We start from the raw sequence: 24,444 nt of genomic DNA on the forward strand, positions 1-24,444 counted from the left end.
AGGATGGAATTTACCTTCCATCACAAGGTAGAAGAGGAACCACAAAACTGAAGGGAAAGGAAGAAAACTGTCAGGAGCTGGCTGAAGAGTTAAATCATTGCGCAAAAGAGGGGAAAGGGAAGAGCTGTACAACTTTATGGCTCAGTTCATCAGGCGAAGCACATGTTTTATTAGTTTCAAAGGATTTCATCATGGAAGAAATATTTCAGTAAGGGGCCTTTGAGCAACAGGACAAATGATTTTTCTCAACAGGAATTTTTGGGTTTTGCCCAGTATTTTATGATGAACATTTTCGGAGTAGTTGCAAGAAGGTAGACACCCATATACCCCTCTCTAGAGTCTACAATTAATATTTTACTGTACTAATTGCTTTTTTATTTTTTTAAATTTTAAAAAAATTTTAAATTTCTGAGCGAGAGACAGCGTGAGCAGGGGAGGGTCAGAGAGAGAGGGAGATGCAGAATCTGAAACAGGCTCCAGGCTCTGAGCTGGCTGTCAGCACAGAGCCCGTCACCAGCTCGAACTCACGGACTGCGAGATCACAGCCCGAGCCAAAGTCGGACGCTCAACCGACTGAACCACCCAGGCGCCCCAATAATTGCATTTTTAAAATATTGTGTTTACTTAGAGAGTGCGGGGGTGGGGGGAGAGGGAGAGAGAGCAAGAGCGAGCTGGGGAGGGGCAGAGAAAGAGGAAGAAAGAAATCCCATATAGGCTCAGCGCTCAGTGCAGAGCCGGAGGCGGGGCTCGAACTCATGAACGGTGAGATCATGACCTGAGCCCCAACCAAGAGTCCACGCTTAATCCACTGAGCCACCCAGACGCCGCACAATTTTTAAAATGTATTTTATTTTATTTTATTTTATTTTTTGAGAGAGAGAGAGACCGAGTGTGAGCAGGGGAGGAGCAGGGAGAGAGGGAGCCACAGAATCCGAATCAGGCTCCAGGCTCCGAGCCGTCAGCACAGAGCCCGATGCAGGACTCGAACCCATGGACCGTGAGATCATGACCTGAGCCGAAGTCGGATGCCCAACCGACTGAGCCACCCAGGCGCCCCTGCCCCACAATTTTTTAAAAGAGGGGTCCCTCCTCGGGCAGCTCTTCCTGAGGATATAGAAACCTTAGTTTTCCTAGCATGGGAAGGGGCGAGGAAGTGGCAGGGAAGAGGGATTTCAGCTTTCTGGGAACCAGACTGGATGCGGTTGAGCGTGGTGGGGGGCGGGGGGACAGAAAGCTCCCCAGAACAAGTTCTGCCGAGCTCCGCTCGCGCTGTGTGGGCTCAGCTAGTTAGCAGAACAGGAGTCTCGTGGCCGCTTCTGGCTGGAGGACTAAGGGATCATCTTTCTCCTGCTCTAGACTTGCGTTCGTTCTGCAAAGGGCAGAAGGCAGCCATGGCGGCCCTGGCGTCCGCCCCGAGCCCGGGAGAGCACAGGAGAACCCTGGAAGAGCAAAGCAGGGACACCGAGGGNGCTCCCGCCTGGATGGGAGGCGGGAGGGAGTCCGGCTCCTGTTGTTTTCCGCGAGCGGGAGTGGGTGGCGGGCGCAGAGGGCGGGGTGCGCCCTCCCACCCCGGGCCGGGCGCGCCGGGGCCAGAATCGCGCCGGGAGCCTAGCGCAGCTCCCGGCCCCGGACTCAGGGCTCAGCCCAAGCATCCTTCCTGGGGGCTGCGGAAAGCAGAGCTACTCGGTCGTTCCGAGGACTTGGGAGGAGCGCTGAGTACCCCGTGGGCCGGGGCCCTGGGGGGCGCACATCCACCCAGCCGGCGCCTGCGCTTGCTGAGGGGCCCCTGGCCGGCATCTGGGGCGAGATGGCCGCGGGCGTCCGGGCGTCCCAGCCGCAGGTCCTCGTCTGCCTCGGGGTGCTGCTGGCCCGCTGGGTCGCCGCAGGTAAGGGGCCGCGATCCCGAGGGCAGAGTGGAGTTTCGCCGAGCCACGGGAAGGGAGGGGAGAGGAGGGGCAGGGACCCAATTTCCTCCGACTCGGCGGGAGCCGGTTGTGGCCGCGGCCCCGCAGCCGCCCCGGGAGGGTCTTGAGTTTCCTGCTCGCTGCTCGGCTCTCTTTGCAGGAAGGAATTTTCCCGGGCGCCTGATGGAGGGCAAGATATCATCAGTCTCTCGGGATGGGTGGCCGGCGAGGCTGCGGAGGGCCTGCGGAGAGGTGATGGGAAAACTGGGGAATTTGAAGAGGGAAATTTTGAAGTAGGGAAAATTGAAGAGGCACGTGTAGGGGGCAAAGTGGTGTTTTGTTCTGTTTTTTTTTTTTTTTTTTTTTTTTTTTTTTTTTTTTTTTTGTTGGTTTTNGCGTCGGATGTAAATCTGCGCTCTGGTTTTACCTGCCGCGCCGGGGCTCAAACTCTAGGCTCCTTTATTTTTCTCTCCTTTGCCCAAGGTTGAACTCGCCTTACGCTCGTAACCTGTGGATTTCCCTACACACCCCTGCAAGCCGACCTGTGCAGACTAGCACATTCAGAACCGTGCCTTCTTCCTTCACCTAAAACAAACAACACTTTTTATTTTGATGTAATTTCAGACTTACAAAAAACTTGCCCTTAAACTTGACGTGACCTCTTCCACTTGACGTGATTGACAAAAGTCTTGAATACTCCATCTGTGCTCTCCCTTGTAACGATAAGATCAGAGCGTTGCTTGCAAAAATATATGGGGTGTAAAAATATTGAAAAAGCATTTTTGAATTTAATGCACCAGTGAATGCATGTCTTTTGTGTGCAGGGCAGGGTGATGAGCAGTGAGAGTGAGGACTCAGGTAGAGGGAAAGGAGATGGGGCCAGGAAGTGATGTAATCTGCCAGAATACTTGGGGTGTTTTTTTCTGTGTTGCCCAGTGCAGCCCACACTGCTGATCTCCTCTTGTAATCTCTTAGACGAATTGCACTTTGAGCTTCCTAGCAGCAAGTGCCAAAAGCTCTTAACCGTTAGGCTCACATAAGATTTTATTTTGTTTTGGGGTGCTTGGGTGATTCAGTCTGTTGAGCGTCCGACTACAGCTCAGGGCATGATCTCGCGGTTTGTGGGTTTGAGCCCCGAGTTGGGCTCCGTGCTGACAGCTCAGAGCCTGGAGCCTGCTTCGGATTCTGTGTGTGCGGTCTCTCTCTCTCTGCCCCTCCCCCACTCACCCTCTTGCAGTGTCTCTCTCAACAAGTAAACATTAAAAAAAAAGATTTTATTTTGTTTTGAGCAATCATTTAAAAGCAGTAAAATTGCCCACGATCTAGATTTCTAGTTTATCTGGAAAAATCAGATGATCTGGCAGCCCAGGGCTTGCTTTTTCCCCTTGGAACTGAGCAGTGGTCACCCCTTCTCTGTAGGGCATGTGACCCCCAATTTGACCCACCTCTTCTGTTGTAGTACTTATCCGTGACCCCCTTCGGTTATGGACCTCATGTGCTGACCCCTGCAGGCATTGGACTTAGTGGTCACTCTGCTAACGGGGAAGAGGAGAAGACAGACAGTTTCCCATTGGTTGTGCCCAGAAGTTAAAGGTGATTGTTCCCTTCTCTCTGGCTGTCTGCGGTGTTTACTGCTCCGTGACTATCAGGGACCTGGGACATCAGAAGCCTGCGTTGAAATCATCATACTGGAATGAGCCAGCTTTTAGGTTGGCTGCAGCTCACCACACAGGGACACTTCCTGCACCACCATGTCCCGTCATTTTGATACCCAGGCCAAGTTCACCTTCATGTGTAGTGCCCGGAGGGCTTCCGTAGCTAGGTATGTTTTTGTTGTGTAGTTTTCAAACTGGGAGTTATCTTAGGGGAAAGAAAATTGTATTTCTCCTGTCGCTTGACTCCAGACGCTTTTCATGCCTGCACTGTCGCCTGAGATTGTAACTCCTGGGTCATTCTCGGGGAGAAGGTGGTAAGGAAGAAAACTCAGTGGGTACAATCCCAACTCTGCAAATGATAATATGAGGGCAGCGTTGGGAAGCGGTTGCTTGTGTTGCTTCCTCCTTAGGTCCATATTCTGAATTTAAGGTTGGCGGAATTGGGGGAGGGCATTTGAGGACTCTCTGGATACCGTGGGGACAACTTCGAGTGACTGTTTCAGGACTCAGCCTGCCTCACCTTGAACCCAGCGCTCAGGACTGCCGCGTCTCAGGACTACATGCCCTCCAAGGTCACCTTCAGCTTCATGGTTAAAAAGAACGGAGTGAGCAAAGCCAGGAGAAGGGGGATGCCTTCAAACGGTCTCTTTTGTGATCGTGTCATTCTGTTCCTTGGAGGAGAAGACAATGTTAGCTCAGGTTCTGAGATTCAAGTTTTGCCAGGGCTTTTCCAAGTTCATTCTTTCTTCCTTTGCCAGGGAGCCAGGAAAGGGCCAGGTCTGCAGGTCTCCTGAACACCTGCTGTGTGTATAATGCGACAGCCCGTCTTCTCTCTCCTCCACGGGGATTGCCACTGAGGACTTGGGTCCTCAGGCCTAATCGTTTAAAAATAACTCTCACGTGCCTTGCAAAGTGATCGTTCAGAAAGATTTCTTGCTGTTTTGGAATCCCTGGCATTAGACGACATTCTCTGCCTTCCAGCGAGTGACTTCGAGAGTTTTGTTTTGTTTTATTTTGTTTGTTTTTTTCCTGGCATGTGGTGGGAGTGGTGTGGCTAAGAGGGGGGAGAGTTGGAACTTCCTGAGGCTCCAGGCTAGCTTCCCGCCTTTCAAAGGGAGCCCCTTCCAACCATACAAAGGGCCAGAGACGAATCACTGTTACTCTTTCTTTTATAATCAGGAAGGGTTTTCAAGGGACAGGTGGCAGTTTATTTATTTGTTGTTTTGGTTTTTTTTTTACTGATTTATTGAGATAGAATTTACACACCATAAAATGCACCCTTTAAAAATACATAAGTCAGTGGTCTGGGGTATATTCACAAGATCGTGCAAAGCATCACCACTAATTAAGTCCAGAATGTTTTCATCACCCCGAGAGGAAGCGTCAGGCTTGAGTATTAGCAGTTGCTTCCCACTACCTCCTTCCCCCGCCCCTCATAAGCCACTTTCCCCAGCCCTAGACACCTGATACCCTACTTTTTGTCTCTGCAGACTTGCTTATTTCGGACATTTCATATACATAGGCTCACACAATATGCAGCCTTTTATGATTGCCTTCATTCACTTATTGTAATGTCTTCAGGACCCATCCATTCTATAGCGCTTGCTTCGTTCCTTTTTATGGCCAAATAATATTCCCACCGTATGGCTATACCACACCGTATTCATCTGCTCACCAGCTGATGGGCATTTGGGTGGTTTCCATCTTTTGGCCATTATGAAGACGCCGCTGAGAATGTGTGCGTGAAGTCTTTGTGTAGACACGTCCACCCAGGAGTCGCATTGCTGAGTCATCTCGTCACTTTAACCTTGTGAGGAAATGCCAGCCTCTTTTCCAAAGTCGCTGCACCATTTAAGAACCCTCCCAACAACGCAGAAGGGCTCCAGTCTCCGCATCTTTGCCAGTGCTTGTTAATTTGCTATTCTCTTTGATTTTGGCCATTTTAGCGGGTCTGAAGCAGTAGGTACCTTACTGTGGTTTTGATTTGCGTTTCTCTAGTGACAGATGGTGAGCATCTTCTCATGTGCTTTGGCCTTTTGTAGATCTTTCTGGAGACATGTCTATTCAGATCCTTTCCCCATTTTTAAACTGTATTATTTATCTTTTTATTGTTGAATTCTGAGAGTTCTTTATATGTTCCGGATACAAACCCCTCATCAGATAGCTGATTTGCACGTATTTTCTCCCCGTCTGTACATTGTCTTTTCACTTTCTTGACGGTGTCATTGGATGCACAGAGGTGTTTAATTCTGACAAAGTCCAGTTTATCTATTTTTCTTTCAACGCTTGTGCTTTTGGTGTCCAGAGAAACCATTGCTTAACCCCAAGTGACAAAGATTTATTCTTTTATTTTCTTTCCTAAGCGTGATATAGTTTTAGCTCTTTAAAAAAAAATTTTTTTTTTAATGTTTTATTTATTTCAGAGAGAGAGAGCGAGAGAGAGCGTGAGGAGGGGAGGGTCAGAGAGAGAGGGAGACACAAAATCCGAAACAGGCTCCAGGCTCTGAGCTAGCTGTGAGCACAGAGCCCGACGTGGGGCTCGAACCCATGAACCGTGAGATCGTGACCGCAGTCGAAGTCGGACGCTTAACCGACAGAGCCACCCAGGCGCTCCATAGTTTTAGCTCTTACGCTTAGATCTGTGGTCCATTTGAGTTAATTTTTCATATATGGTGTGAGGTAAGGGGTCCACCTTCATTCAGTTGTCCTGGTACTGTGGTCAAAGGCACTTTATTTTGTGATGAAATACCACCTTTCACAAATCCCGCAGGCTCACATACTTTGGGAGCCTCTAAGGTGGCAGAAAGAGAATGTGCTAGAGGATGGCAAGAAGTCTAGCTTCTGGTCCCACGCGGCTGTCTTCTCGCTGCAGGACTTGGGAGTTAGCCCTCTGTCCTTGGCATCATAACTTTTCTCCCCCACTGAATGTGACAGCGTGAGTCAGACTCCGCACGGGGGCTGCCGATTATTCCTGTGCCCGTGGCCTCTTTGGATTGGGGTGTTGACCATGGAGGGGGCTGGAAAGTTTCCACACTTCTCAGCAAAATGGGCTGCGTTTGCCTCGTGTTACCTGGTGACCATCTGTGCCAGATCAGTGGCCCTTAGCAACTGTCAGTGGTGAGTAAGCCTCAGAATCACCTGGAGGGCTTGTTAAACTTCAGCCTGCTACCTTCCACCTCCACCCCTGGATGGGTGATTTATCTGATTTAAAAGTGCTGGGGTGGGACCTGATCATTTGCATTTCTGATAGAGCCACCGCCCTGAGGCCGCAGCCCCGCTGCTGCTGCTGCTGATCTGGGCTTCTGAAGTGCTCTTGCCTCTACCTGGCTAATTCCTACCTGTCCGTCAGATCTCAGTGTGGCCTCCTGAAGGAAGCCTTCCCTGGCGGTCACCCCAGCTGGACTTGGGAGCCTCTTCTCCGAGGTCCTGTCATAGTATCACACTGTATTGTAAATGCCAGTTTATTGTCTCTTTTCCCAACTGGCCTGTGAGATCCGGGAGGTCTCCGTCTCTTTTGCCCGTCCTTGGCTCCCCAGTGCCTAGCACAGGGCAGGCCCAAAGCTGGAGCTGTAGGAGAGCTTTGACTCCAGGATCATTTGCTCCTGAAGTGCAGAGAAGGACCATGGGAATAAAGCCTAGGCCCTCTTCCTTTCATCCCTTCTGGATTTCTAGGCAAATAAACCCACTTGGGTTCTGTGTCAGTTATTTATTGCCACAGTGATGCCGCATCGTAGTCACAAAATGACAGTAAGTGCTTATTGCTCAAGGGCTGGGGTTAGTCAGCTCTGCTGATCTTGCCTGGGCTCACTCACACGTTGGGGCATCGACTCAGTGGCTCAAGGCTGATCTGGAATGGCCTCAGCTCGGGTGATTGGGACCTTTGGGGTCTGCACACGTAGCTTTCATCTTCCTCCTGGGACCTAAACCTGGGTATGTCCTTCTCCAGGCGATGGCAGGCGGGAGAGTGAGCAAGCCCAGTTACAGCAGGCTTTTTAAGCCTCTGCGCCCATCACAATTTGTTAACATCTTATTGGCCGGACCAAGCCACGTGGTCCAGCGCAGAGAGTCTGGGTGGGAGGGCAGTGCGGTCATGCAGTGAAGGGCATGGATAGTGGTGGGAGGGGCCCATTGGGGCTGCCTGTGCAATTGCTGTTTACCACAGGTTCATTAACATCGGCAGTGGCCAGTCATCCCCACAGAGTGGAGGCTCTGCCTCTTGAAAACACACAACTGATTTTTTTTTTTTTTTTAATCCTAACGCAGAGGGATTGTGCACAAGGGAGGGTGTTCGGAGATGAAGAAATGTAGTAACGGCCTGACCTTTCCTTGTGCAGGATTAGAGGCTCTGGTCATCGGAGAGGTTCACGAGAACGTTACTCTGCACTGTGGCAACATCTCGGGACCAAGGGGCCTGGTGACCTGGTACCGGAATGACTCGGAGCCTGTCTTCCTCCTGTCCTCCAATTCCAGCTTCCGGCCGGCGGAGCCCCGCTTCTCTCTGGCCAATGCCAGCTCGCTGCGCATCACGGCGCTGACGCTGCAGGATGAAGGAAATTACACCTGCCGGGAGGTCCTCAATGAGACGTGGTGGTTCCAAGTGTGGCTGCAGGTGGCCCGTAAGTGCGGTGGCGGGACACTGGGGCCGGCTGGCCAGGCGCTCGGAGCCTTGGACGGGATGGAGGAGGGCTTTGGGGTCGATGTCTGGGTTTCATCCTGGGCTCTGCTTCCTGCTCGCTGAGTGACCTCTCACGCCCGGATTTCTTTACCTGTAAAATGGGGGCAGAAAGAATTCTTGCGTCCTAGAACTCCTGTGAAAACTAGATCCTGGTTTATCTAGATAAAGTGCTATTAATGGCCCCTGGCAGATTAGTTAGTGATTACTTTCAGCCTGTTAGTATCATCCTTGCTGTTTAATATCATTTTATTATGGACCAGAGTCAGAGTATAACACGATGGAGTCAGACTTGCCTGAGTTCCAATCCTAAGGTTATGTCACCTTGAGTAAGTAGCTTAATATCTCTGATCATTAGTTTTCCTTGTTTGTTAATTGGGGATAATGCATTAGGTACCTGGTAAGGCTTGGTGCATTTAGGATATAGTGCTGACGACGGGGCTTGATATGAGCTCCTATTATATTACATACTACACTTTCTGAACACGGTATCTTATCTGATGATATACACGCATGAACTTAGAATAGGGGTTGGTAAACTATAGCCATATCTGTGGGCCGTATCTGGTCTGCAGGCTATGAAGATTTGTTACATCTTTAAATGGTTGGGGGAAAAAAAACAAAAGACGAATGATGTTTGTGACATGTAAAAATTATATGAAATTCCAGTGGCCACAAATAAAGTTTTATTGGAACACAGCCACACTCATCTGTTTACATCTTATCTCTGCCTTTGGTGCTGCCGAGGCAGAGTTGAGCAGCAGCGATGCAGATCGTCCGGCCTGCAGAGCCTAAGATACATACTCGATAGCCCTTTACAAAGACAGTGTGCTGTTTACTGGTTTCGATGGGTATCCATGTTCCACATCCAGGGTGCGTAGTGTAGGAGAAATATACGTGTGAGCACTTTACTACTCCCTGGTTTCCTCGTCTGTAAAATTATTTACTTATTTCTTTATTCAACATTGATTGATTGAAAGCCTAATGCCAGTCACTGTTCAAGGTGCTGGCCACAGGAGTGAACAGGACAGACAAGGCCCCTGCCCTCATGAGGTGACACCCTGGTGGGGAAGAAAGACAGACAATAAGCTTAAGTACGTAAATGATTCAGGCAATATCACAGTGATGAGGGCTTTGCAGAGAATTGAGGCTGGGTGATTCTCTGAAACACTTTATTTCTATTTATTATTTAATGTTTATTAATTTTTTTTTAAATTTTTTTTGTTTGTTTTATTTATTTCTAGAAGAGAGGGAGAGACAGCGTGAGCAGGGGAGGGCCGGAGAGAGAGGGAGTCACAGACTGAAACAGGCTCCAGGCTCTGAGCTGGCAGTCAGCACAGAGCCCGACGCGGGGCTCGAACCCACGAACCGCGAGATCATGACCCAAGCGAAAGTCGGACGCTTAACTGACTAAGCCACCCAGGCGCCCCTAATGTTTATTAATTTTTTTGAGAGAGATACAGAGACAGAGAGATGGAGCATGAGTCGGGGAGGGGGAGAGAGAGAGACAGACAGACACAGAATCCGAAGCAGGCTCCAGGCTCTGAGCTGTCTGCGCAGAGCCCGACGCGGGGCTTGAACTAGTGGCCCTTGAGATGATGACGTGAGCTGAAGTTGGCTGCTTACCAACAGCCAGCCAGGAGCCCTGACCTCCCCCCCCCAATTTAAAGTGTTCTGGGGGCGCTTAAGTGGCTCAGTCGGTTAAGGGGCCAACTTCAGTTCAGGTCACCATCTCGAGGGTCAGAAGTTCAAGCCCCGCTTCGGGCTCTGTGCTGACAGCTCGGAGCTTGGAGCCTGCTTCAGATCCTGTGTCTCCCCCTCTCTCTCTGGCCCTCCCCAACTCCCACTCCATCTCTCTGTCTCTCTCTCTCTCTCAAAAATAAACAAAACATTAAAAAAAAATAAATTAGGGGGGTCGGAGAGAACCTTTCAGAGGAAGTGACATTTAAGCTAAACGATAAGTAGGAGCCAGTCATGCAAAGCTAAGAGCGATCCAGGCAGAAGTATATCCAGTGTGAGGTGAGTTGAGTGTGGTGTGTGTGCTCAGGAGACAAGCTGGTGTGGTGCCAGCCCAGTGTGTGAGGGCGTGGGATGTGTGAGGGCGTGGGATGTGTGAGGTAGGGCCCGGTAGGACTTGTGTTATGGGTTGAATTATATCCCCCCGCCCCAATATTGAAATCCTAACTCCTGGTATCTGTGCACGTGGCCTTATTTGGAAATACGGTCTTTGCAGATGAAATCGTGTTCAGAGGAGGTCATGGGGGTGGGCCCTAATCCAAACTGACTGGTATCGTCCTGAGAAGACGAAACTGCAGACACACAAGAAGAACATCGTCTAAGAACAGAGGCAGAAAGTGGAGGACATAGCTGGGAAGGAACGCCAGAGACCGGCGGCCAGCTCCAGAAGCTAGGGAGGAAGCGACGAAGGATTCTCTCCTGGTCCCCTGGATCCTCTGGAGCGAGAGCTGCCCTTCTGACTCCGCAGTTTCAGACTCTGGCCTCCAGAACTGTGAGAGAATCCACTTCGTTGTTTTAAGCCACCCAGTTTGTGGCACTTGGTAAAGGCGGCCCCAAGAAACTAATGCATCTGGCAAGAACTTGAGATTTTTGTTGTGGTTGCTCTGGATGCCAAAGGAAACTTCTGGAGCTTTAAGCGTTTGTGTGGCATTATTTCACTTACACACGCAGAATGTCTGGGCGTGATCCCAGGAAGGGCTGATACAGATAGGGAAGCCAGTTGGAGGCACAAGATGTTGGTGGCCAAAACCACGGTGGTGGCAGTGACCTTGGTGACAATGCACAGCTTCAGACTGTTTTGGAGGTAGACCAGTAAGACCTGCTGGGGGGCATTGGAAGTGGAGGATGAGGAAAAGCAAGGCTTCAAGGACACTTCTAGGGTTTTTGATGGTCTTTAAGGTTTACTTGTATGCCAACTCTTGGGGCTTAAAAGATTTGGGAGTACCGTGTTTTTACGTCTGGAGATGCCGTCGTTAAACTGTTGAATTGCCTGGGATGAATGTGGGTGTATTAAAAATGTCACTCACCTTGGCCCAGCTGTATTTAGAGCTGCACTCATGGGCAGTTCACTCCAGCTGCCGGTCACTAATGACTCATGTCGGTCTCCTCAATAAATATCTTCTCTTCTGACCCCCGAGTAAGATGGCAATGCAGTTTGTTGCTTTTTAAAAAATTATCATCACTCCCTCCAGTTTATGATGACTTTATCTGACATTGATTAATCATTGGCTAAGTTTACTGGAGGGTGGATTCGTTTCATTATTGCCCTGTGGGGAGATAAATGCAAGGCCTCTTTATGATGAACGTGAACTTAGATATTATTTTATTAAAAAAATTTTTTTTTCTTCAATTTTTTTTATTTCTTTCTGAGAGAGAGAGAGAGACAGCATGAGCAGGAGAGGGGCAGAGAGAGAGAGGGAGACACAGACTCTGAAGCAGGCTCCAGGCTCCAAACTGTCAGCACAGAGCCCGACGCGGGGCTCGAACCCACGAACCGTGAGATCATGACCTGAGCCGAACTCGGACGTTTAACCGACTGAGCCACCCAGGCGCCCCATGATTTTTTTTTTTTTTTAATGTTTATTTATTTCTAGGAGAGAGAGAGACAGCGTGAGCAGGGGAGGGTCAGAGAGAGAGAGAGTCACAGACTCTGAAACAGGCTCCAGGCTCTGAGCTGGCAGTCAGCACAGAGCCCGACGCGGGGCTCGAACCCACGAACCGCGAGATCATGACCAGAGCGAAAGTCGGATGCTTAACCGACTAAGCCACCCGCCAGGTGTCCCATGATTTTAAAAGAATCCCTAAAGGCAGCCGGCTCTTGGGGCTTCCTGAGTTAACTGTGATGTGATTCATAGTAGGGACATTCTTTGTTTGGAGACAGACGGTGTCCCCGACTGGTGTAGGCTCGTTTGTGAAAAGAGGACACAGCCGGTAGCTTGGTTTGGGCTGCTGTAACAAAAGTAACCTAGGCTGGGTGGTTTCAACAACAAACACTTCTGGGAGTTCTGGAGGCCGGGAAGTCCCAAGATCGAGGTGGCAGCAGATCCAGTGTCTGGGAGGCTTGCTTCCTGGTTTGTAGATAAAGTCTTCTCATCGTGTGCTCACTTGCCAGAGGGCAGAGAGAGACAGAGGAAGCAATCTCTCCAGGGTCTCCCCTCAGAAGGGCGCCAGTCCCGTTCGTGAGGACTCTACTCCTAGGACCTCGTCTCCTCCCCCAAAGGCCCCACCTCTAGAAGCCATCACAATGGGGATTAGGTCTCAACGTGAATTGTGGAGGGGACACGAACATTCAGTCTGTAGCACGGATGTCCTCTGGTCCCACACATACCAGAGGCCTCCGGAATCTCAGGTCTTGCTCCCGTTCTAGGAGAAACCCAGACAAGCACCAGACCCCTCTGGGCATCAGGGACCCCCTTCCCACTCCTCCTCAGACAGTGGCTGAAGGGGAGCCCTTGACATCTCAGATTGGACTCAGCCCTCATTTTCCATGGAAGATTTTGGAATACAGATTAGGTTTGATCCAAAGGCGATTTCTGGGAGGGCCATGGCATTGCCGAGCGGCTAAGACCAGACACGGAGGTCCAGCTGCCGAAGTTCAAATCCAGGCGCTGCTGGCTGTTGTCCTTGTGGCCTCGGGGAAATCACTGGAACATCTCTGGCTTCAGTTTTGTCACGCGCGGATCAGGGGTAGCGGTGGAACCGAGGCACAGATTCACCGCGCGCATTTGTGACATTTACGTGCATGGCCCTCCGCACGGAGCTGGGCACGCGACATGCACTTGGTTCGTGTTACCTCGACCAACTGGTCCAGCAGGTGACGGACGGGATTCCTGTGGGAAGAATGCATCTCAGGTTCCCAGTAATCCGTTCATATCCAAGCCTTTTGAACAAGACCTTCCGTGGGTCAGGGACTCTGCGTGTCCAGATCTTCTCCTGTCTTTTCACTGACATGGATGAAAGCTTAGTCTCTTAAGGAGAAGAGTTTGGAAACGTTTTAACCTGGCCTTGGAAGCTAGGAAAACAAATTCTGAGACGGGACGAGCTGTTATCTGGGAGTTTGTGTGAATGGACAGAGGTGCTATAGAGGCACAAGCCTGACTCTGAATGCCGGTAACTCCTCCCTCCTAACTGTTTGGATCTCCGCCTGTTGATGAGGCAGCATTTGGTACCTCTGCCCTCCAAGGAGTCAGGTTTTCTATAAGCCGGGAGTGATTTAATATACCTGGGGTGGGCGCTGCGATGTGATTGTGTCGTTTGTCTCAGGATGAAAGACTGATTGTTAATTTAAAATTTTTCAATCATTTATTGATTGATTGATTTAAATATAATTTATTGTGAAATTGGTTTCCATACAACACCCATTACTTTAAAAAAATTTTTTTTAAATATTTATTTTTTGAGAGAGAGAGAGAGAGAGAGAGACAGAGTACAAGCAGAGGAGGGGCAGAGGGAGGGAGATACAGAATCCGAATCAGGCTCTAGGCTCTCAGCTCAGGCTCAGGGGCTCAGGCTCAGCACAGAGCCCGAAGCGGGGCTCGAACTTAGGAACGGCTAGATCATGACCTGAGCTGAAGTTGGACGCCTAACCGACTGAGCCACCCAGGCGCACCTGTTACTTGTTAATTTAACGATGCAGTTGAAAAGCCTTGCTCTCCAGATTGGGACCAGTGCTCCCGAGAATACAGAAATCCCTTAGTCCAGAGCAGTTCAGGGCTGCCGCGGCTATTTATTTCATTGACTTACCCCTCCTCGTCTGCCTCCAAATTGGGGTGGGTATGAGGGTGGAACTGCTGTGTGTTTCTCTGCAGGAAGGCTGGAGAGATGGGCAAGGTAGCAGAGACCTTAACACATTCCACTAGACTTCGTTCTTCTTTAAGGATACCATCCATCTCTCACGCACTGGGGAGCCGAGCGATCAGATAAGCCCATGAAAGCCGCAGTCAGATCTCATGGTACATGGTGCCAGGCTTGCCCTGCGTCTGTTTTTCTCAGGCCAAGCAAGTGTTGAGGGAACATTTGAGCCGGATGGCACATGGGCAGCGAGGAGGCTGGTTTATATCAACCTCCAAGACTCTCTTTGGAGTCAGCTGGGGTTTGGGGGGATGGAGAGCACTCTTGGCTAGCAAGTGATGTGGCCACCACTCCAGACATCCAGGAAAGGGGCCTCAGGAAGGTCCCATGTTCCCTGGCTAATTGAGCTAATCTATTCGCACTTGTTCTGTGATGGTGGCGGCGACAACATAGGGTGCCTCGGGACAACATAAGGTCCTAGGGAAAGAGTGGTTGGGACAAGTTGAAGAGCATCATTGGCCCCTTTTGGAAAATGGAGGATCCTCGCCTGGAGTGTGATTAATTTGAGTCTTGCCAGACTCCTCTGAAACAGAGGTGCATCCTGATACGAAGCTGAAGACCGCTGGGTTCCAGCTTTGTGGATGGCATTGGCAGTTGCTAGGGAGATCGGGAGGCAGTGGGGTTGTCGCATGCATCTCTTTGTTCGGTCTGTAAAAGTGGTATCAAAACAATCTCTGTGAGTTTTCCTGAGGATCTTATCCCATTGAGAATGATAGGTATGTCCACTGATTAGCAGAGACTACCTGGTATATTCTTAGGTTATTTTTTTTAATGCTTTTTATTTATTTTTGAGAGACAGAAAGAGAGAGAGAGGGAGAGAGACTGAGTATGAGCAGGGGAGGGGCAGAGAGAGAGGGAGACACAGAATCTGAAGCAGGCTCCAGGCTCTGAGCTGTCAGCACAGAGCCTGACACGGGGCATGAACTCACACACTGAGAGATCGTGACCTGAGCCGAAGATGGAGGCTTAACTGACTGAGCCACCCAGACGTCCCTATCCTTAGGTCATTTTCAAATCAGACTGCTGGTATGAAGAGCAAATGCGTGAGGATCACTCTTCCAATTGGCAGGGAACCCAAGACACCGAGATGGAAATCTCCCATCTTGTGGGTCCCTGAGTTGTAAGTCAACCCTTTGAGACCCTTGACTGGACAAACTATGGTTATAGGGGTGGGGAGGGGGATGAAAGAAGTGAGTTTCTATGTCAAGAATGTTGGCAGAGGGGTGTCTGGGTGGCTGACTTTGGCTCAGGTCATGATCTCACGGCTTGTGAGTTCGAGCCTCACATCCGGCTCACTGCTGTCAGTGCAAAGCCCATTTTAGATCCTCTGTCTCCCTCTCTCTCTCCCCGTCCCGCACTCACACTCTCTTGCTCTCCCTCTCTCTCAAAAATAAACATTAAAAAAAAAAAGGATGTTAGCGGAGAAGAGGAAGGCAGTGGCACCGGTACGTTGTTCTAGAACAGGAATCAAACTTTTTCCGTAGAGGGCTAGGTGGTAAAGATTTTAGATGTTCTCCCCCAACTGGTAAATTAAAACATGCAAAACAAGAGTGAAACACATTTCCACAGTTTTCAATTGATAAAATTCAAAGTATAATAATAAGTGAATCCTTTTTTTGTAGTATAGTGTAATGAAAAAAATCAAATTCCTTTTTGTGGCAATAGCATTTCACTTAATTGGGATTCAAAGTTAGTATTCTATCCCACCAAATCGATTGTGAATATTCTTCTGTAAAAACCATTCTTAGCCTGTGGGCTGTAAAAAAACAGATAGTGGGCCTCCATTGGCTGATGCCTATTGAATCCATCTACAAGGATACTATCGATAATAATATCAGGTAACGTTTATTGAATATTGACTAAGGTCAAACACCAGGTTCAGTGTTCTGCTTGAATTTTTGTATTGGGGACGTCAGCAACCCAGTGATAGATGCTATTACTGTTCTTTTCATTTCATAGGAAAGGCAAGAGAATAAGGATGAGCACTTGCCCAAGGTTGTCTGTCTGTCAGTGGCGGTAGAATTTACACGAGGTCTGTGAATTCAGAGGACAAGCCTGGCCCAATCTAGGCTAAGGCATCCATCCAAGAAAGAGCCGAGAACTCCAGCTCCAGTCACCAAGGCCTCCATAACACGCTGAGCCTTTGTCGCCACTCTATTATTTTTATTTATTGGCTGTTTTATTTTTGTTTCCTGCCCCAGCTCTCTTTTCTCTTTGAGTGATTGCCACCCTCACCCCGGAGGCAAAAAGGGCTGGTGGTTTCTGTTTGGGAATAAATTATCAAGTGGGTGGAGAGAGCAGTGGAAGGGGAAGAAACGGGCACCTCCTTTGTAGCGAAGTCAGAGCAGGGGAAGAACCCCATGGAATCAAGATGGCGTCAGCTTTAATTAAGAAAGTGGACTCAGGGGCGCCTGGGTGGCTTAGTCGGTTAAGCGTCCGACTTTCGCTTAGGTTATGATCTCGCGGTTCGTGGGTTCNTGAGCTGTAACCTCTGAACACTTCATTCAGGAGGCCTTTCAGGTTCTTCCATTTGATTTCTTTTTCTAATCCTTCTCATCCATTCCCTGTATCCAGCCCTGTTTCTTGGTGAGAATTGTGCTGGTCAAAAGCCCCTCTCACCCAGTTGCTAGGGGTCCACACTGTCCATTCAGGCCACTAATGGCCCTCCAGACCACAAGGTAGAAGACTCAGGCTTCCAATCTAAAATACTACCTCCTTGCTGGCATGGGCTTTGGCTGTCAGGGCTACAGAGGTACCCCATGCTTAACTGGATGCCTGCCAACTGTGGGCACGCCCTATTACCTGTGGGTCTGCATACCTAATCAACTAGCCAGCAAGAGTAAGTGGTACCTTCCATACCAATGGCATCATTGTAAAAACAGACCCTCTATGGGAGGTGACAGCAAATCAGTGCAACTGTTGGGGGCCAGCCCCAACCTGAGAAGAATATTGTCAAGAATCCTGTCCTGGGAAATGCACAATTTCTTTCTTTTTTCTTTCTTTTTAAAATGTTTATGTATTTTTAAGACAGAGAGACAGATCGTGAGTGGGGGAGAGACAGAGAGAGAGAGAGAGACAGAATCTGAAACAGGCTCCAGGCACCGAGCTGTCAGCAAAGAGCTGACACGCAGCTCAAACCCGCAATCCACGAGATCGTGACCTGAGCTGAAGTTGGACGCCCAACAGACAGCCACCCAGGCGCCCCAGAAATGCACAGTTTCTGGAGTCATACAGTGGCCTCAGACATAGATGAAATAGATGCTGTGCTTTGAGGGGCTCTGGGAGAGGCTTTTCCTCCCTGGAATAATTTTTCCCAGGCCTATTTCTGTTCAAATTCTATAGTCACAGATTTATTCCTTTGGTTAAGTGTTGCTTTTCCTGGATTCTTCTTTTTTGAAAGGGGGAGAGGTAACACGCTAAATGACTTTAGTACAAATAGGTGTTAAATATATTCTTTTCATCAAAAGAGGTGCGGCAGCTTGCATGCACTGGGCACCAGCCATGGGAGGGCATTTCTGGAGGTAAGAAAGAAGTTCAGAAACGTAAGGGGGACCCAGAGAAGACGCAGCACTTACCAGTGCTTCCCACCTGACCAGCACTGTTCTGTGTGCTCTACTGTGCTACTTAAATTACCAACATAGCTCCCTGCAATGGCTTCTGGCCTTGCCCCCATTTTACAGATGTGGAAATGGAGGCTAAGAGAGGTTAAGTAATTTTCCCAAGGTCACACAGCTAGTGAATAGCGCCCAAAGGTGATCTTGGAACCAATGTTTCTTGTGTTTCAGTGTGAAATTGTGCTAGGAGTTGCCCTGCCCACCCCCAGGCTCAGCGATTTCTCTGGGAGAACTCACAGGACTCAGCATGTAATTTCATTTATTACAGTGAAAGGATACAAAGCAAAATCAGCAAAGGGAAAAAGGCACGTGGGGTTAAGGCCGAGGAAAATCAGGAAAGCCTCCAAGGTTCCTCTTCCGGGGGAGTCCCATGGAACATGCTTAACTCCTCCAGGAATGAGTTGTGGCAACACGTGTGAAATGTGTTAGAAAGCCCATGAGATACCCAGAGTGCTGGATTTTTACTGGGGGCGAGTCACGTTGGCGCCCTCTACCTCGCATGCACCCAAATCCCAGATTCTCAGGGGAAGCAGGTGTACAGCATAAAGCACACTGTACAAATGGTTCAGGCCCAGTGAGCCTCCCTCTCGTCAGTTCTGGAAATGGCGAGACCCTCTGAAAGCCAAGTTCCGGTCACCAGCCAAGACCAACCTTGCAAGTGGGCCTTTTTAAGGAAAGCACTTGGACTGGCCATGTTAGCTCTTTCAATGCACAGGTAGCCCATCCACTCACCAGTGTTTTTGAAAAGGAGCGATTTGCATTTTCCCCCTTCCTTTAAGGATTGAACCTCCCTCCCAGTAAATTGACATTTATCTCAGGATTAGAATGCATAAGGGCATTTAAGCATAGCATTTGTCATATAGTATGCATTCAATAGAAATTGACGTCCTCCATGGTTGCTTCCTGATCATTTCTGTGTCTGTTAGATCTGGTAAGGAGCTCAAGTTAACTCTTTTTTTTTTTTTTTTATAAAAAAATATTTTTTTAAACCTTTATTCATTGTTGAGAGATAGAGGCAGAGCATAAGTGGAGGAAGGAGGGGCATAGAGAGAAGGAGACACAGAATCCGAAGCAGGCTCCAGGCTCTGAGCTGTCAGCACAGAGCCTGACGCGGGGCTCGAACCCACGAACCATGAGATCATGACCTGAGCCGAAGTTGGACTCTTAACCAACTGAGCCACCCAGGCGTCCCTCAAGTTAACTCTTAAGTAATGAAAACTAGGGCGCCTGGGTGGCTCAGTTGGTTAGGTGTCTGACTTTGGCTCAGGTCATGATCTCCTGGTCTATGGGTTCGAGCCCCACGTCGGGCTCTGTGCTGACAGCTCGGAGCCTGGAGCCTGCTTCGGATCCTGTGTCTCCATCTCTCTTTGCCCCTCCCTCCTCTGCTCGCACCATTTCTTTCTCAAAAATAAACATTAAAAACTTTTTTTTAAAAAAATGTAATGAGGGGCACCTGGGTGGCTCAATCGGTTAAGCGTCTGACTTTGGCTCAGGTCATGATCTCACTGTTCATGGGTTTGAGCCCCGCATTGGGCTCTGTGCTGACAGCTCAGAGCCTGGAGCTTCTTCGGATTCTGTCTCCCTCTCTCTCTGCCCCTCCCCTGCTCACGCTGCCTCTCTCTCTCTCTCAGAAATAAATAAAACATTAAAAAAATACTTTAAAAAAATGTAATGAATACTTTCTCCGCTCCCCTGTCATTCCCAGGCGGTCCCTATGAGGTTGAGGTCAATATCTCCAGCACCGGCGTGCTCCCCAATGGCACCCTCTATGCGGCCAGAGGCTCCCAGGTGAACTTCAGCTGCAGCAGTAGCTCTCGGCCTCCACCGATGGTGGAGTGGTGGTTCCGGGCCCCCGATTCCAGCCCTGAGCCCTTCGGAAACAACCTGGCGGTCAGCAGCTTCACTCTGCTGCTCATGTCGCAAAACCTCCAGGGAAACTACACCTGCTTGGCCAGGAACGTGCTCAGCGGGAGACGGCGGGAGGCGACCACTGAGCTCCTGGTCTACTGTGCGTAAGAGGCGCCCCCTCCCCCACGTCCTCACCTTGACCCTTCGTCACCTGCACGTTTGCGCCTCTCCCTCTTGTCTACAAAGGCGTGTCTGCTGCACGGGCCCCAACGTGCCTCTGGCGTTACCTCCGCGCACACGCACACCCCCAGGGCTGCCTGTCCGAGAGGAGTCACTGCTAGAAGCTTGCTGCTAAGTTGTGGGGGGGCGGGGGGGCGCAGAGGAGCGTCCCCGTGAGCCACAGAAGGAAATTAATGCCAAGCCTAATGCTTGCTTTTTTTTTTTTTTTAAATTGAGGCGGAAGTACAGAATAACCATTTAAAAATGTACAACTCCGTGGCATTTGGTACAGTCATGGCATAGTGCAGCCGTCACCTCGGTGTAGTTTCAAACGTGTTCTTCACCCCAGATGGAAATCCCATCCCCATCGAGCAGTTACTACCCAGTTACTGCTTCCTGTCTTCTCCACCCCCTGGCCACCCATCTGTGTTCTGTCTCTGGGCATTTGCTTCTTCCGGGTGTGTTCTATCAGTGGGCTCCCTCCAGTGTGGCCTCTCGTGACCAGCTTCTCTTACTTAGCGTTGTGTGTTCAAGGTTCATCCTTTTTATGATGGCGTTAATATCCCACTGCATGGAAAGACCACCATTTGTGTATGCATCTGACCATCCTCATTCTGTGCGTGAACCTGGGCCCTCTAGCACTGTTAGGAGCCAGCAGTTCACAATCGTTTCTTGTGGGGGGTGAGAGAACAAATTCCTTGGGTGAAGACCACCGTAGACATGTAGAGTGTACTCATAACCTCTGCTAGCGAAAGGGAGCGTCAGGACAGCAAATTAATGAACAGGATAATAACACCTTACTTAATTCATACGTTATTCAGAGCCTTTATAAGTCTCTGTGTTCGCTGTCATAAATGACATTTATTGTAGATGAAGTCGTATGTGCTTATTAGAGGAAACATGAGTGGAAAGAAGAAAAAAACATTCTACCCCTCATTTTGGTATATTATCGATAATTTTTCTTGTAGATGACATGTACGTACCCATTTATGTAAGATCCAAATTTATTTCTATTTATGTGTATTATATAAAATCTATAAAACATGAAACATGATATACATACGTGTTATGATATACATATAGAATACATGCACAGTATACATATATATGTGAATTTTCATATACAGCTATTAACACATGGGTTACATTGGATTTACAGGTTTGTAACTTGTTAAATGTTTATGTGTTCTTAGTAATGCCTGCACACCTGCACAAAGTAAAACCGAAGGATATGTTAAGGGTGGGGGCGAATCCTACCCGTAACCCCCCTCCCCCACCCCCAGGGACCAGCACTGTCCAGTAGAGCTTTTAATGATGATCAAAATGTCCTGTTCTTTGTGGCCTGATACAGTAGCCGCCCACCACATGGAGTTACCGAGCCCTTGAAATGTTGAGCGTGTGATGTAAGGATTAAACGTGTAATGTAATTAATTTTAAATAGCTGCATTTAAAGGTCACCGTGGCTAGTGAGAATTGCCAAGATGAACGAGGGCCCCAACCTCAGAGACTGGACACTCCGCAGAGGAGACCCGGACTATTGTCATGCACAGATTTGTGCCAAGGAGCTACTTCGGGGCACACTAACTGAGCATGAGTGTTTCTCGGATACACTGGTTCTGTAAGTCCATAGGGTCAGTCCAGTGGCTCATCTCAGAGTCCGTGAGTAAGCCCGTGTCCTCTGCTGTTTCACAGCACCCCCTCCGGCAGCCCCTCAGTGCCGGGCAGAGATGTCGCAGAGACAGCTCACGCTGCAGCTCACCTGTCGCTGGGACGGGGGGTACCCAGACCCGGACTTCCTATGGACAGAAGAGCCAGAAGGCGTGGCCGTGGGGACGTCAAGGCTGGGGGTGGAGACGCTGAACCAATCCCAGCTGTCAGACGGCAAGAAGTTCAAGTGTGTCGGGAGCCACATAGTGGGGCCGGAGTTGGGAGCCAGCTGCGTGGTACAGATCAGTGAGTCTGGCTTGCCTTGTCTGGGGCTGGGGTCCACCCTTCTTCCTTTATTCCGAGAGGACCTTCTGCAAGAAGGTCTGGAAAAGAAATCCCAAGATGTCGCGGTGAACAGAATTCTGTTTCTTCTTCTCTTTTGCTTTGTATTTCCTTCCTTTCAAACTTTAAAGATGCTTCACCGAGCTTCTTGGTTCTCCTCCAAGCTCTTTGCCACTTGGTGAATCCTAACTAAGCACGTGCTGTGCACCAGGCACAGTTTCTGGGTACCGGAGGTGGAACGCTGAACGAGTACGTGGTTCACTTATTAGCTGTCTCCTGTCATGTAACAAACACCCCCAGGCTTAATGGCTTAAAACAAGTCATATATTTATCTTGTGATTTCTGTGGGTCAGGCATTCAGACAGGGCACAGTGGGGATGGTCTCTCTTGGTTCCATGATTCCTGGGTCTCAGCTGTAAGACTTCGTTGGGAGGGCTCAAATCGTCTGAAGGATCCACTTCCGGTGCTTCCTTGCCACGGGGCCTCTCTCCAGAGCCCCTTGACTGTCTGCAACATGGCGCTGGCTTTCCCCAGAGCAAGTGATGCAAGAGGGAGCAAGCCAGGAAGGTGCGATCCTTTTTCTGCCCCCCACCCCCCCGCCTCACAAGTCACACGGCGTCCCTTCTGCCATCTTCTCTTCATTAGAAGTGAGTCACTCAGTCTGGCTCCATTTTCTAATTTTTTTTTTTANGTCGGACGCTTAACCGACTAAGCCACCCAGGCGCCCCAGTCTGGCTCCATTTTCAAAGGGGGTGGGGAGTGGGTGGAATTGGGCTCTACTTTTTAAAGGGAAGAGTGTCAAATGATTTCTGGTCATGTTTTTGAAATCACGATCATTCCTCTTTCCTAGAGCTTAAGCTCTTCTGCGTGGGGGTGGGGGTCAGAGGAAGATAGAAAATCCAAAAGCAAGTAAGGTTGGTTCGGATAATGATAATTATTTTTTTAATGTTTTCATTTTAATTTTGAGAGCGAGAGGAGAGCGCGCGCGCACACGTGTACGAATGGGGGAGGGGCAGAGAGACAGGGAGACACAGCCCCAAGCAGGCTCCAGGCTCTGAGCTGTAAGTACAGAGCCCGACACGGGGCTCGAACCGACAAACTGCGAAATCATGACCTGAGCCAAAGTCAGATGCTTAACCACCTAAGCACCCCAGGGATAATAGCTATGAAGAGAATAAAGTGGGGTGTTTTTAAAGAGTGTATCACAGGAAGGGGGCCACTCTTCCTGGGGGGCATGGAGGTCTCCTTGTGGTGATAGTATTTGGAGCAGAGACCTGTGAGATGAAGGAGCTGGCCAGGTGGGCTGAGTATTCCTGGCAGAGGGAATAGCAAATGCTAAGGCCCTGAGGTGGAAACATATCCAGCGCTTGAGGAACTGAGAGAAGACCGGTGAAGCCGCGGTGTTGTGCATGAGGTAGTGATTAGGCTAGATGGCTATTGTGGGTTGAATTGTGTCTCCCAAAAAAGATATGTTCAAGTCCTAATCCTGGGTCCCTGTGGATGTGACCGTATTTGGGATAAGAGCCTTTGTGGGCGTGATTAGGTGAAGATGAGGCCATGCTGGATTAGGGTGGGCTCTATTCCAGTGACTTATATCCTTACAAGAAGAGGGACAGTTGGACCCAGACACGCAGGGAAAAGGCCGCATGATAACGGAGGCAGGAATGAGAGTGATCCAACCACAAGCAAGCCCAGAATGCCCTTGGTTGCCGGCGACCACCAGAAACTAAGAGAAGGCATGGGATGCTCTCTCCCTGGTGGCCCCCATAGGAATCAAGCCTGCTGACACCTTCGTTTCAGACCTCCGAGTGTCCACGCTGTGAGAGAGTGGATCTCTGTTGTTTTAGGCTACCCACTTTGTGGTACTTTGTGAGAGCAGCCCCAGGAAACGAGCACAACCAGAAGCAAGGACCTGAGAGTCTTGGCCGTTGTTGGCCCTGGTGAACACGGTGTGTCAGGATAATCCTCCCAGGTGCAGCCACAGAGGGCTGACCTGCTGAGTCAGTGAGCCCTGTAATTCCAGGAGGTGCGTGTTTCCCCGGGCAAGTAGCATTCCCACGGGTGACCCTTCCCCAGTGGCTCATTCAGCAAATGTGCCCCGAGCGGCCATCTGTGTCCGGTACCTGGGCAGCTGTAGGCAACAGAAGGGACCAAGACTCACTTTCTACATCAGAACAGGGGCTGGCAGACAATGGCCCGTGGGCTAAATCCGGCCCAACTGTGTTTTTGCAATTGTATTTAAAAAAATTTTTTTTCGTGTTTATTTTTGAGAGAGAGAGGGAGAGAGAGCATGAGCAGGGGAGAAGCAGAAAGAGAGGGCGAGACGCAGAATCCGAATCAGGCTCCAGGCTCTGAGCTGTCAGCACAGAGCCCAATGGGGCTGAAACTCCCAGACGGTGAAGTCACGACCTGAGCGGAAGTCGGATGCTCAACCGACTGAGCCACGCCGGCACCCCGCAATTTTATTTTTGTTGGGATATAATTCACATAACACAAACTTCGTTATTTTAAAGTATGTAATGGTGGATTTTAGTATATTCACAAGGTCGTACTACCATCACCACTGTCTACTTCCAGAACATTTCCATCATCTCACAAAGAACCCCTGTACCCACTGGCAGGGACTCCCCTCTGGGAAGGCTGGGCGAGTACTTAGTTGCCAGTATTTCCACTGA

At 49.6% G+C, this 24,444-nt stretch overlaps 1 protein-coding gene across 2 annotated transcripts in view; it reads left to right on the forward strand.

Moving 5' to 3' along the window:
• The first annotated feature begins 1,473 nt into the window (after window positions 1-1,473).
• VSIG10 (V-set and immunoglobulin domain containing 10) overlaps window positions 1,474-24,444 on the forward strand; it is a 37,487-nt gene continuing 14,516 nt past the window's right edge. For both annotated transcript variants that reach the window (XM_077766022.1, XM_077766023.1), the window contains exons 1-4: window positions 1,474-1,886; window positions 7,894-8,175; window positions 19,419-19,721; window positions 21,473-21,733. In XM_077766022.1, coding sequence (XP_077622148.1) covers window positions 1,808-1,886; window positions 7,894-8,175; window positions 19,419-19,721; window positions 21,473-21,733 — 925 coding nt within the window. In that variant the 5' untranslated portion in view covers window positions 1,474-1,807. The remainder of the gene's footprint in view (window positions 1,887-7,893; window positions 8,176-19,418; window positions 19,722-21,472; window positions 21,734-24,444) is intronic.

Source organism: Crocuta crocuta, unplaced genomic scaffold, assembly GCF_008692635.1.
Source record: "Crocuta crocuta isolate KB4526 unplaced genomic scaffold, BGI_CrCroc_1.0 scaffold339, whole genome shotgun sequence".
Taxonomy (NCBI): Eukaryota; Metazoa; Chordata; class Mammalia; order Carnivora; family Hyaenidae; genus Crocuta; species Crocuta crocuta.